The sequence below is a fragment of the Anas acuta genome, chromosome 17 (assembly GCF_963932015.1).
Source record: "Anas acuta chromosome 17, bAnaAcu1.1, whole genome shotgun sequence".
In the NCBI taxonomy this organism is placed as follows: domain Eukaryota; kingdom Metazoa; phylum Chordata; class Aves; order Anseriformes; family Anatidae; genus Anas; species Anas acuta.
The window spans coordinates 5,786,797-5,798,978 of record NC_088995.1 but is presented as its reverse complement, the minus strand read 5'-3'; the positions used below and the strand labels follow the sequence as shown (position 1 = coordinate 5,798,978).

The following is a 12,182-nucleotide window of genomic DNA, read 5'->3' as shown; positions in this document are numbered from 1 at the left end:
TTGGAGGTTAAAAAGCAGAAACAGAGCTCTCTGTGGTGAGCGAATGGGAAAAGGGAGGAGGAAAACAGAGCTGTGAGGGGCCGAGCTGCCTGCCTCACCCTGCAGCATGCGGCCTGCTCCTGGTGTACCAGGCATTCAATAGGAGACCAGTGAGGTCAGCACTTAATTCCACCTCAAAATACGGGCTTATAGGCTTGTTTTAACCGAAACACCACAGCAGGCTAGTTCAGCTGTAGTCAGTCACTCTGGGGAAGCCTCCAAGTGAGCGTACACAAAATATTTTTGAAATAAAACAGCACCTCAATGTTGACACAGGTTAGAGCGCTGCTGGTGTGTGTCTCTGTGAGACCTCAAGCTGCCGAGACACCGCTGAAAGGGCACGCTGCCTTACCTTGTTTTTTTCCAGTCAGAGCTGCCATGGAGGAGCCAGCCGGTTGCACCATCGCGCAGAGGGGGAGAGGACACTGGGTGCTCTGGAGCTGGTTACAGAGCTCCTTGAGTAACAGAAAGCTGGTCAGAGGAGACCCCGTCCTGCCTCACAACCTCCACCTGGGGCTCGGTTCGCCTCGCCCTGCCCGTCAGCCTCCATGGCGGGGCCCGGCTCGCCTCATGCTGCCCGCGAGTGAGGGGAAAAAGGCGGGAAGCGGTCGGGGCGGGGCAGGGCTCTGTGGTGCCTCCGTGACAGGACCACGGCGCCTGCCTCCAGCTGCCCCTGCTCTGACGGTCAGATATTTTTTTTTATTATTATTTAGCACAGTGGAAATCAGTCAGGTTGCCCCTATTACCATAGGTGTTTTCCTGCACAGCACATAGCAAAAACACACCAGGCCAACGGGGCAGAAACGCAGGCAGCCCTCCCAGGTGAGTCCATTTTGTGGGTTTGGCTGCCCACCACCCGAGGTGCAGGAGTGGTTCCAGGCTGGTCACACCACGCGTTTTCCTGGAGCACTGTAGTGACTTTTGTTCTAAGCTTTCCTGCCTCATACCGAGTGAAATGCAGCTCTAAAGGGCCATCTGCCAGCCTGACGCCAGCTTTTATCCAAATGCTGTGGTAACCTCTGCTGGCTGGTCCTCGCCGTTACACTGGTTGAGGCGAGCTGGGAGGCTGACAGAAGCACTTAAGCATAAACCAGAAATAAAGAAATCAAGAGGTGTGTTACCTTTGCTTACTCATAACTACCACAGAGAAATGCTTTTTTTTTTTTTTTTTTTTTAATTTAATGAGCCTCTTTCAGGCGTTAGGGATTTAGATAGATTAGTACCATGTATGAACACGTTTACTTTCTCAGCACAACTTTGAAAGTTATTACTAAGCAGCTCTATAACTGTAATTTGAAAATCATTTGCATTTTTCACTGTGAAGATGTGGATGCAGCATAACTACTGTCACCTTACACAGATAATGGATGAGTTTTTATGCATATGACACCATCAACAGCTTAGGATGCTACACAGGCTAGACACATGGGACTTTTACCCCACTGTAACCCACTTCTCCCAACAGTGATAATTCATATGTATATGGAAGACAGTACTACTCATTTCAATAGTTACATTAAATGTTTCATGCAAAGTCATCACCAGAAGTAGTAGCATCTACAAGAGCATTCTTCTTGCTCCAAGAAATTTAAGATCTGAGCAGATCTTGTGTGGAACAGGAACAGAATGCAGCCACTTGGCACCTGATTTGCATTCACCTTGATTCCCACTAGTCTTACTCTGTAGGTGCATGCAGAAAGACAGAAAACATACTGGATAAATTGGAGCTGGAATTTATTGGAGTATTAATTAAACTGGCAGGAAATCAGGTGCTAGTCCTGAATTCAACCACTACTAACAGAAACTGCTTAATTGTAATCTCACTCATGCAAAACCACAGGTGAACTAACACCTGCCTCCAAACCTTTTTGCAACTCTAATTTGTGATTAATTTTAACTGAAACACACACTAGAAGAGTTTCTACAATACAACCTTTTCAGACAGAATTAATTTCATTATATTCTCTACTCTGTAAACTTGTGTTGTTTTACTGATGGTAAAACAGCAGATCACAGCAATAAACGTGCTTCAATTTGAAGGCACCCTGAGAATTCTCAACTAAAAGATCTATATTTCTAAACTACTAAGGACAATGATTTCTAAGAAAACAGTCTATTGTCACCTGACTGCCTCAGAAATGTAGATCATGTAGACAACATGCATGTTGCTACAAGTCAGACTTCTTTGACTGAAAATATTAGATGGAACTGCCTTTTTAATCAGATGTGGATCAAAAATTAAGAACTAAGTACTTTCCCATTGCTCCCTGCAGGTTTTAAAGCTGGCACTTTTCCCCTCTGCTATGGGCAGTTGTTTGCCTCGGGTTGTAAAGAAATACATAGGACTCTTATTAAAGCACCAATAATTTGCTGAACTCCTTTTCTGTGTAACTTGCTGAGTTCAGGAATTCCTTCTCATCTCCTCCCCCACCTCTCCTTGACTAGAATAACTGAAGAACAAATATCACATTATGGTGCTAGGTTAAAGGAACTAGCGTGCTTGCAGTTTAAGTGACAAGCACAAGACAAAACAAATCCTAAAGCTCAAACTTGTCCAGCTAAATGACAAGGGCAGTCAGAAAAACATTTGCTTTTTGAAAGCGCATCAGAACTAAGACTCTTGTTCAGGATTTGCCGTGCTTAGTGCTTTATGTTCAGGAGACTGACAATTCATTAATCCTCACATAGTTTGTAAGAAACTCTTCCAAGTGATTAGAGCCCGAACACTTGCAGGAGATAAAGTGATGAATTGCAACTACAGTGACTGAGATTGAGGATATAGAAACCACGATCCCAATTCAACTGTTTAGTGTTGGCCTCAAGCCAGAAGTTTTCTTTCACCTTTTCAAAACTGCAGTTCACCACAATAGGAATTTTTAATCCAGCTCTCCATATACCACCCTCATGGAGCAGTACAGCAGGTTTTTTCAAGGCCAATGGCTCACATTCAAGTTTAGCTAAAATAGCCAAAGCAGAGACTGCTGTGCCCCTTTGCCGTAGCTTACTGTTTCCAAATTGGTACAGCCAAATGCTATACCAGCTCCTTATCAGATGTGAGCTGCTACCATTTTTCACTAGCATTATTATTCTTGTAAACTACAGAAATGGAGTACACAACCCATTCAATTATCCCCAGCATTGACCCCAGTGCAGATAAGTAGAGCTAGTCACTCCATCAAGTGCTCTCATTAAATCTGCTGCCAAAGATAAGTGAACGACCTGGATCTCTTAGCTGACAAACAGAAAGGAGATGCCAGTCACTGACAACCACAGAATCACCAGGCTTTTTTTTTTTTTTTCGCAAGAGGGATGGGCATCACTTAAAACCACAAAAGTATTACTAGGAAGTACAGATTTGACATTTTTCACCATATCTTCAAGGCATGAAGCAATCCTTTGAGTTCCATTCCCTGCTTGGTCCAGTTTTGTGATGACCCAGGTTTTTCTGTGCACCATGGAGAGAAGCATGCTCTTTTCTGAAATTGAAGTGAGAAGTTTGCCATTTGCCTTTACTCCACTTATTCAAGTTCAGTGTCCCTCTCTACTCCACTGCATTTTTCAAGTCTCCATTTTAGTACAGGCGCATTGTAGCTTGAGAAAAGAAATGAGAACAGACACTATTTGGACCACATACATTTTTAATGATTTAACATATAGCACAGACAATTTGAGCAGCTTGACAACCAGGGAGAGAAAATGCAGTTTGTCCCAGTGAATGGACAATGGCACAATGCATTTCTGATCACATCCTGTTTCTCTGAAAGAGAAAGGGGCCAGGAATTCCTACTAACATTCCCTGAATCAGGTTGGTTTCTATGATTTCTCACAATTACTGCTTCAAGCAGTGGTATCACCAGCTAAAGAATTAATAACAAGTTGGAAAAAAATGAAAGAACAAGCCATCAGGATCTTGATCTTGGTGCAACAACGTGAAGTGCTGGCATACTTCTCAGTAGGAAAGATACACCAGACCAACCTGATGGTCTTTCCTGAGAAAGCCAGTTATAGAATGCTGGAACAGGGGTGAAGAATCCGTTTAACACTGAAAAGAGAAGTAAGTAACCTCTGCTACCTTCTCAAGACAGTTTTTCACACTGTGCCTTCATGCTGCACCATGCCTGCTGCAGCAAGTTGCCATAGGATGGCAGCAAAGGGGAGACATTTCCAGCTGGATAAACTGCTAACACTAAAGCTTTTGCAGAAACAGGATTTTCAAGAGAATCTGCTGATGGGAATCGTTATCTCACTTGATGACTTTTGGGAAAGAACAAGGAAAACAATGCAAGTGTATTTTATCAGATGGCTGATAACACTTGTTTATATCACATCTAATTTTAACTAGATGCACATGAGAATATCCTGCAATAGCATTGTACGGATATCTTTTGCCACTGTGCTTGTTTTTTCTTAATAAAGCCTCTGTAGATTGTTTTATTTCAGTCAGGGAACAGGAAGTATCAGTTTAAACAAGCATACACAAAGTCAAAATCAGAAGTGCCCTAGCTGGACAGAGATGGCTAGGGCAAAAACAAGGGAAATGACTCTCTGCATCGAAAAGAGCAGCCCAGTTTTGTCTAGCACTTGGGCTTCACATAGGAACATGTGGGGAGAGCACAAAGTTAGTCAACATCTTACAGGTTTTCTACCTGTATTGAGCAAGCAGCATTACTTACGAGGGAAACAAACAGATCCTAGAGCTATAGGAAATTGGGAGAACCAATCCTGCTCTACTGCCATTCTGATCACACTGAAATTTCAGAGTAGCAAGTATGTCAAACAGCAAATCAAAATACCCTGATGGTTTAACTGAACTCATGCAACACAGTTGTCCTCAGAGGGCTTGCACCACGTTCTGACATTCTAGCATAATTACTTCGTGTACAAGGAGATCATTAAACTGGGATCCTAGAACAACTCCACCCTTTTGCCTCCTGCACAACCAGGAGTGAAGTATAATTGAGCTACCAAGGCCTGAACAAGTTCAAGCAACTAAATTTTCAGTGCTTCCTGTGAGAAAGTGGACTAGCAGAGAGCTGTTCACAAGGCTAAGACTCCTCTTCGAGGAAACCTTTGCAGAGTACTAAGGAAAGCACTTACAGACAAACGTCCCATCCTGGGCAGATCCCTGCTCTTCTCCTGTGCTATGGGACTTTGACAGAGTAACAACTCCATTGGAGTTCTGAATGCTTTAAATTCACTAAGAGGAACATAAGCTCTATAAGCAATGAATCCCAATAAAAATCCTTTTGACTAAGGAGGAAAAACACCAACCGATTTTAGTCAGGATGTAAAATACCCTTTCTACCTGATAGAAAGAAACAGGGACTGAAAGGCATCAACAACTAGCTATGCAAAGCATCAATACTTTCAGCTAGTAATCCGTATAAATTGAATAAATAATTCATATTTGCCTATGTAGCATACACCATGCATATCAGAAAAGTACTCCAGAGAAAGAAGCACAACAGGCATGCTTTTTTTACCCTCTAAAAGCAAGAATCCTCTCATTATTACCGTAATTCTGGAAAGTCTCTGGACTGCAGAGACAACTCAACCTACAGGTACAGCTGCAAAGCTACATTAGATTTTTCTTATGTTTTATAGATCCACTCCATGCATCTGAAAACACTAGCTGTTGTAAGAATTACTCAAAGAATGCCCTTCCAGTGCTCTAAAGCAGGTGCATAACATCAACTGAAAAAAGCAAGATTCAAGTCCACAGAACTTAAGTCCCTTGCTTACACTGTACACCTCCTGGATTTGCCGCCAGAAACGTCATAAACCATTTACACCAAGGCTCTTGTAAAGCAACAGCTGTTGTCTTCCTTTTGGATTCCAGTCTCCAGTTCCTTCCCCTTGTCGTTTACATCATGCAGCTTTCAAACAGGCAGCAGCTCTGGGGGATATTCGCCATAGCAGTATTTTGCAATTGGATCTCTATAGGTGTTTTCATGCTGCACGCTCTGTTGGGAAGAGGAGGAGAAACCTTACCAATACACGTATATTGAAACAATACAACTCTTTGTCGAGGGTCAAAACCCAGAGTGCTTATGTGCATGCAAAAAAGCTCTCACATTCTTCTGGAATTCTTCTTTAAGAGGCCCAATGCTCACTTAGACCAAAACTTCTGATAAAAATCACTGCATCTTTAACGGCTAAGAGAAGTTCACCTCTTCTCAAAAAGCAAGAAAATACTGCAACATACTTTTTGAGTGACTATGCAGATGGTAAATCTAAAAGCACAGCATAAGGTAAATAGCATCTCTGAAGCTACAGGGAACAAGTCACACTGGTCTCATCCTTATGAGATCTTCCCAGTCATTAAACTCAGCTGGTCTTCTCAGTTTATCACCTCTTTTCTAAAGAGATGCTAACCAACTCATCCTGATGTAAACCTATGCTTTGCTCTTCACTTACTATTGTTACAATTTCACCTTACAAATCAGAAAGTTGCCCTCAGATGAGCTCTCAGCTATAATGTCAGAGTCTGAGAAAGTACCCATATGCAAGCAAGCAAAACAGACTAACTATTCTTAGAACCAAGGGCACTTTTCCTTTTTTGAGCCCTAGACATGTGCTAGTGGCTTACCTGTGATGAAGTCCTACATTTCGCCAGGCACAACTCAAAACGATCTTCAACTGCCATGAAGAGGTTTTGGAAAGCAATAGCTGCCCGGTTCAAGAAACGCTCCAGAAGATGTTGCTAAAATAGCAGAAAAAAAAGACTTTATTTCACAAAGAGTAATCAAAACCCACCTTAATCTACACAGCTCAAATTTCAGAGGAATAGCAAGTAACTCCCCTTAGATGTTTTAAGGAGCACCGAAAGGTTAACATCATGAAACTCTAGTAGTAAGAGAATCTAGAGGAGCCTTACACTGTGCTTGGCTAACAGAATACACAAAGTGCTAACCACAAAACTGATACTGTCTGGAATAGCTTTTCTACAATCACTTCCCTTCAGCAAATGCAATTCCACTGAAGCTGAAATACTCTACAAAGCACTCAATACATTCTCCTCTCAGAAGTAGGAAGGATGAATTATTATTTTTTTTTTAAGCTTTCATTTATAGCTCGCCACATACTCCTTGCAAGCTTTCTCATCCTTCCAAGAAAAGGAATTTTCCCCTCTAAGGAAAAAGCTCCTGACAAACAAGTGCTTTTAGCCACAAAGGAACCCATCCAACTGAGAACACCTGAAAGGCCAAAGAAAGTCTGTGCACCTTGTTGGGCTGCAGGCAACAGGAAACACAGTACTCATACACACTGCAGCAGCCGTTGGGAAGGCAGCTATCACAGCTGTACAGCTTTGTGCTGGGCACGTTGACATTACAACAGCCATTGACCAGCAAGTCCTTCCTCTCACAGATGTAGCCTGAAAAACAAAAACAACAGTAAGAACTGTGAAGACTTACTCCTTTATACGTTCCATAGACATGCTGTAGGAAGAGACACATTACTGACAGTTTTATCATTAAGTTTGTGATCCTCCTTAATTTGATTCAAGTCCTAATTAGCAATTCTTTGACATGGCATGTGGACACAGAGCTGAGTTTTACAACAGCCTGGTGTTATCTGCACAACTGTTATGTACCTACATCAGCATAGCATATACAGCATCATTATTTAAATGCCTAATATTCTAGTTATTTCTTTTTAGTATAGTTTATTGTCATAACTGGAAAGGACAAACATAGTGATTGTACTGGGAAAAAAGAAAAAAAAACTTTGACATGTTCTTTTAACTGGTCTGTTATCTGGATAACTCTTTACCGTTGACTATGATGAAGAAACTTATTTATCCACACAGAGGAGCTGTAATACTCACTGTTTATAGGAATCTTTAATAATATAACCAGAGCATTTCCTTACAGAAGCTGTACTACTACCACAGAGTTTGATTGTGAAAGATATCACAGATTTTAGAGACCTTGGTGAATCATCAGTGAGCGTTAACTCAGGCAGTGCTCAATTTTAGTATTTATGTAAGTCACAAAAGATGTGATGATTTCTTTACAGCCTTTCATTTCTGGTCGAGAACAGCCCAGTGCTTGAGCAACAAGAAGCACTTGTCCATGGCAGGAAAGGTTCCACACACTGAAAACAGGTAGTTAATTTGAGAAACTATAGCAGAGATATCCTTGGGTTTACAAGGGTTAGATGAGCTTGTTAGCTGTGACTGAGCACTAATTATACCAATCCTGACCTGCCTGCGTACAAGACCAGTCAGGTCTCCCTAACACACCTTCCAGTAGGAACACACTGCAGGGAAATACAAACAGCTCTGCAAGCAACCACGCTCAGTTCAGCGGGACCCAACATTTAGGTGCAGTGTAAAGGCAGATGGGTTTTGCTAAACCTGAGGTGGTCCTGCAGACAGTACAGTCACGCTCAGGAGGTACTGTGCCTCAGCTGAGCCCAGCTGGACCCAAGCCTGCTGTGCACAGAATCAGATCAGCAGTGCCTGCAGCCACAGCAAAACACAGTCTGACCATAGCAATGCCAACAGCTGAGGTTCTACAGTAACAAAGCAGTAATAAGCAGCAGTTGTTGCTCAGAAGCCCCATCAGCAGAGAGGCAACAGAGCGTTCAGCACCACAATATGCAGAACCAGTCCTTGGTGCTAAGCATACCCAGTTCGTCTGTGATGAGGAGCTTCCCCTGAACAGAATTCCGGCACTGGTTGCTCAGATGGCTGCTGTTCCCTGAGCTGAACTGGTCCTTCCACAGGATCGGCTGCTCATGCTCTTGCACTTGGAGAAGGTTTCGATCTCTCACCGTCCTTTCTTCCTGCAGGGAAAGGCAGCAATGCAACCAAACGCACAAGCTCCTTAAAAATAGCCAGCAGTTTTAAATTCTGCAGCGCAGGAAACTCAAACATCAGTGGAGCACACAACATACTACTTGCAATAGCTTTCTTTTTGCTACACGCAGCATATAAACAACATAACCCAGTAAAATGAGGGGATGCAAGTTCACCACAGGCTCAGCCCACTGTAAAGGGGCACGTAGCGTATTAAATAGTTGTAGACGCATATATTTCTTTGCGGAATATTTGCTACGGGAATTACAGATTACAAACCAGAGAGCAGCAGACCAAGTCCCTGCAAGATTTTCTTCCAGGTCAGGTTCCAAAACCCCGTTGCTTTTAACCTCAGCACTTCGTTAAACGTTTGGTTGAACCCCGAGCTTTTCAAAGCCCCCTCTTCAGCAATCCCCCTGTACTTAGGGCACCGCTGCGGGGGGCTCCGTCCCGCACCCCCAAGCAGGACACGGCTGGGGAGAGAAGCACTGACCTGCTTGAAGGTGCTGCTGAGGAAATAAACGAGGGAGAGCCCCAGGACGACGCCGAGCACCCAACGCTTCCGCAGCAGCCGCCGCCACAGCAGCGCCCCGCAGGGCACCATGGCGCTCAGCCGCCCGCGGGCCACGGCAGCACCGGGCCGGGCCCCGCATCCCCGGCTGCGGCTCGGGGAAGGAGGGAAGCGAGGACGGGAGCGGGGGAGGGCAGCGGGGCTGGCGGAGCCCCCCGCTGAGGCCCAGCCGCTTCCGCCGGCGGAGAGGCGGAAGCCGCGGCCGGGCGTGCGCTGAGGGGGCGCGGCCGCAGCGCCAGGGCGGCCCCGGGCCCGCTCGGCTGGGAGCCGGCTGCGGCCTGCGGGGCACGGAGCTCAGCCCCCCCCCCCCCGGTTCCTGCCTCCTCAGCCCCCCGGTGCCTGCCTGCTCAGCCCCCGGGTAGCTGCCTCCTCGACTCCCGGCCCAGCTGGGAGGTAAAGGCCTGGCCTGTGGATATGTGTGCATGCATACAGCTGTATTTATAGGCATCTGTCTGTGGGTATTATATACTATAGCGTTTATAGTGGTTTAATCTCTCTGTATACATGCTTGTCGAGATATATTAATTTAGTTCTTACACACACGGCTGTGTACATGCATGCCATGAAGGCTGATCGCAGCCCAGCAGGTGCCCTGGGAATGGCAGTGCGCTGATCCCCGAGGAGAGGGGCCGTGTTGGGTGGTGTGCCCGCAGGGACTGGGGCACCGAGGTGCTGCTCCTTGCTGCCTTTCCTGAGGAGGCAAAAAAGTGAAACTCTGTGCTGTGGTGAAAATGATTCTGTGTGTGTGCTTCTTACAGGTGTGCCTGTTTGAGCGCCGTGATCCAGGTGCTTTACTCTCAGCTGGCTTGGAGGCCCTGTGATGAGTTTGCAAGTTGGACCGTGTTTGGATTATCTGAAGGACTCCGTGTGGAAGGTGTTTGCACCCTCTTGAGCTGCCCTGTCTCCCACTGTGGCACCTTACACCCCTAGTTAAACCTGTTGTTCAGGTACTGTCAACGTGTCCAACTGGTGCAAGATGAAAACCCCTAATCTGGAGAAAATGTAATCATTTGGTACTGAAGCTGAGTGCCTTTTGGAACAATGTCCATTTAAATTGTATCTGAATTTAAATCTGTGGGAATTCTGGATGTAATACATAAGTTCACATCTTACGAAGTCCCACGTCTTCAATACTAAACATTAATGTCACAGTAATAATAATAATAAAAAAAAAAAAAGCTTAGTAGCTGATGACAAAAGAACAAGTCTTTCCCCACATAGTTATGTGACATTTTAAAAGCTGTTTTCACCCCATATCGCAGTCTAGTAGACTTCTAATGCTTTGGAAGGGAGTGAAGGATTTTCCAAGTTTCAAAGTTACCTACACACTGACTTCAGCTCAGCTTGTAGCCTGGGAAGACTGGCAGATTTCTTTATAAGCAGTGACCCCGGCATTGTTCATAGGTAGGACAGCTTCACCTGCATGGGTGAGCCTGGGGCCTTGACTGATTAATCATATCTTAATTATTGTTTTGGTTAAAAGGGGGATAAAATTATATACTGAATCAACAGAGATACTGTCAGGTCAGGATTAGATAACACCGCAGGGAAAATGTAAAAGCTCCCTGGAGAACTATGTGTTGTCAATACAAAGGCAGCTTTAAAAAAATCTGGGAGAGAAGTCTCATATATATTTTTTATTTTATGAAACTTACAAATACATGTAAAACAAAATTCAGCCCTGAGAACACAACCTAAATAGAAACATATATCTAGAGATTAAAATACAGTTTCAAGTTACAGGATCAAAATTTGTATTTAAGAGAGTGTTGGTAACTTATGGTATCTGAAAACTTTGGTGAGAATTAGATTTCTGGTACTCTTGGTGGCTACCTGTATCTTCTCCATAAAATGCGTTAAAAGTTACGTTCTTCCTGCCATATGTGATTGTCCCAAACTTTTATTTGCTTGTGTGTATTTTATTTACATGTGTATATTTATATTACCTGTCAAAGGGATGTCTAAAGTTGGTGTCTCATATTAAAACCTTGACATTTTCTGTCATCTATGACTCAAATCCTGTGTTGTCCCAGTTCAGCCCACTTGATGGGGGTCTTGAAGACTGGATGGTGCAAGCCAAGTGTCTTTCTCTTTTTTGTAAACATTGATGTTTCTTCCCATCCTTTTAAAAGTTCAATACAATTTAGCTGTGTGATTTATGGATACAGGGCTGCACACTTATTTATGTATACATATACTCTTGTATACATGAATTACATGGATTCATGCCATATAAAATGCTATAAATAATGTTATCGCTTTTGATATCCGGAAGTATTTAAAGTCTTTTACATTTTTATTCAGTAGTTATTTTAGTGTAAAGCTGAGTAGGATCAGATTTATGTATTTAAATGATCTCTTTCTAAATCTTCTATGATGTGCCTGTAGGAATGTGCACAAATCACTTGCAAAAATTGCCTGTGCCTCAGGTTTTATATAAGTGAGATACCTTTACACTGTGTAAGACTATTTGCCAGGTACTGTGTGCTATGCCTTGATGATTTTCTGTTCTTTCTCACTTTTGAATGATCTTGATTTTAAAAAATGTAATGTGTTTGAGGTTGTTGCCCTAAAATTAGCCACTTGAAAGCAGAGCTTTAAATAACTAAATAATTTCTCTCCTTGTCCTAGTAAAAGATCCTGAAGTTAATACAATTTCAAAGCCTTTTTATTTCCTGTTCCAGACCTTACTTTATTTATGCTGGCAGTTCCAGAATGAATGGGACAAGAACATGTGATCTTTTGCACATGTGGATATCATTTGTGGCC

The 12,182-nt window shown here is 43.5% G+C and overlaps 2 protein-coding genes and 1 long non-coding RNA gene across 14 annotated transcripts in view; 1 reads left to right on the top strand and 2 right to left on the bottom strand.

The window, feature by feature from the left end:
- Positions 1 to 901, bottom strand: part of LOC137841242 (uncharacterized) — a 59,894-nt gene extending 58,993 nt beyond the window's left edge. The window contains exon 1 of the long non-coding RNA XR_011088503.1: positions 392 to 901. This is a non-coding gene — a long non-coding RNA (uncharacterized lncRNA). The remainder of the gene's footprint in view (positions 1 to 391) is intronic.
- Positions 902 to 3,659: 2,758 nt separating this feature from the next.
- Positions 3,660 to 9,581, bottom strand: SPRING1 (SREBF pathway regulator in golgi 1). Its single transcript, XM_068701091.1, has 5 exons — positions 9,336 to 9,581; positions 8,673 to 8,829; positions 7,263 to 7,414; positions 6,629 to 6,742; positions 3,660 to 6,002 (listed from the first exon to the last, which is right to left on the bottom strand). The coding sequence occupies exons 1-5, from the start codon at positions 9,444 to 9,446 to the stop codon at positions 5,919 to 5,921; spliced, it is 618 nt and encodes a 205-aa protein (XP_068557192.1). The 5' UTR covers positions 9,447 to 9,581; the 3' UTR covers positions 3,660 to 5,918.
- Positions 9,582 to 9,649: 68 nt separating this feature from the next.
- RNFT2 (ring finger protein, transmembrane 2) overlaps positions 9,650 to 12,182 on the top strand; it is a 39,494-nt gene continuing 36,961 nt past the window's right edge. For 11 of the 12 annotated variants that reach the window (XR_011102066.1, XR_011102065.1, XR_011102064.1 and 8 more), the window contains exons 1-2: positions 9,657 to 9,806; positions 10,172 to 10,360. The gene's annotated coding sequence lies outside the window, so the exon portion shown is untranslated. Of the gene's footprint in view, positions 9,807 to 10,171; positions 10,361 to 12,182 lie in introns of all 12 variants that reach the window. The other variant, XM_068701090.1, reaches the window with a different exon arrangement.

Coding starts and splice junctions, on each gene's coding strand:
- SPRING1 (XM_068701091.1), bottom strand. CDS start 9,446: ATGGTGCCCTGCGGGGCGCTGCTGTGGCGGCGGCTGCTGCGGAAGCGT. Junction 7,415..8,672: donor CCTCATCACAGACGAACTGG/GTATGCTTAGCA, acceptor TTTGTTTTTCAG/GCTACATCTGTGAGAGGAAG. Junction 6,003..6,628: donor AATGTAGGACTTCATCACAG/GTAAGCCACTAG, acceptor TCTTCCCAACAG/AGCGTGCAGCATGAAAACAC.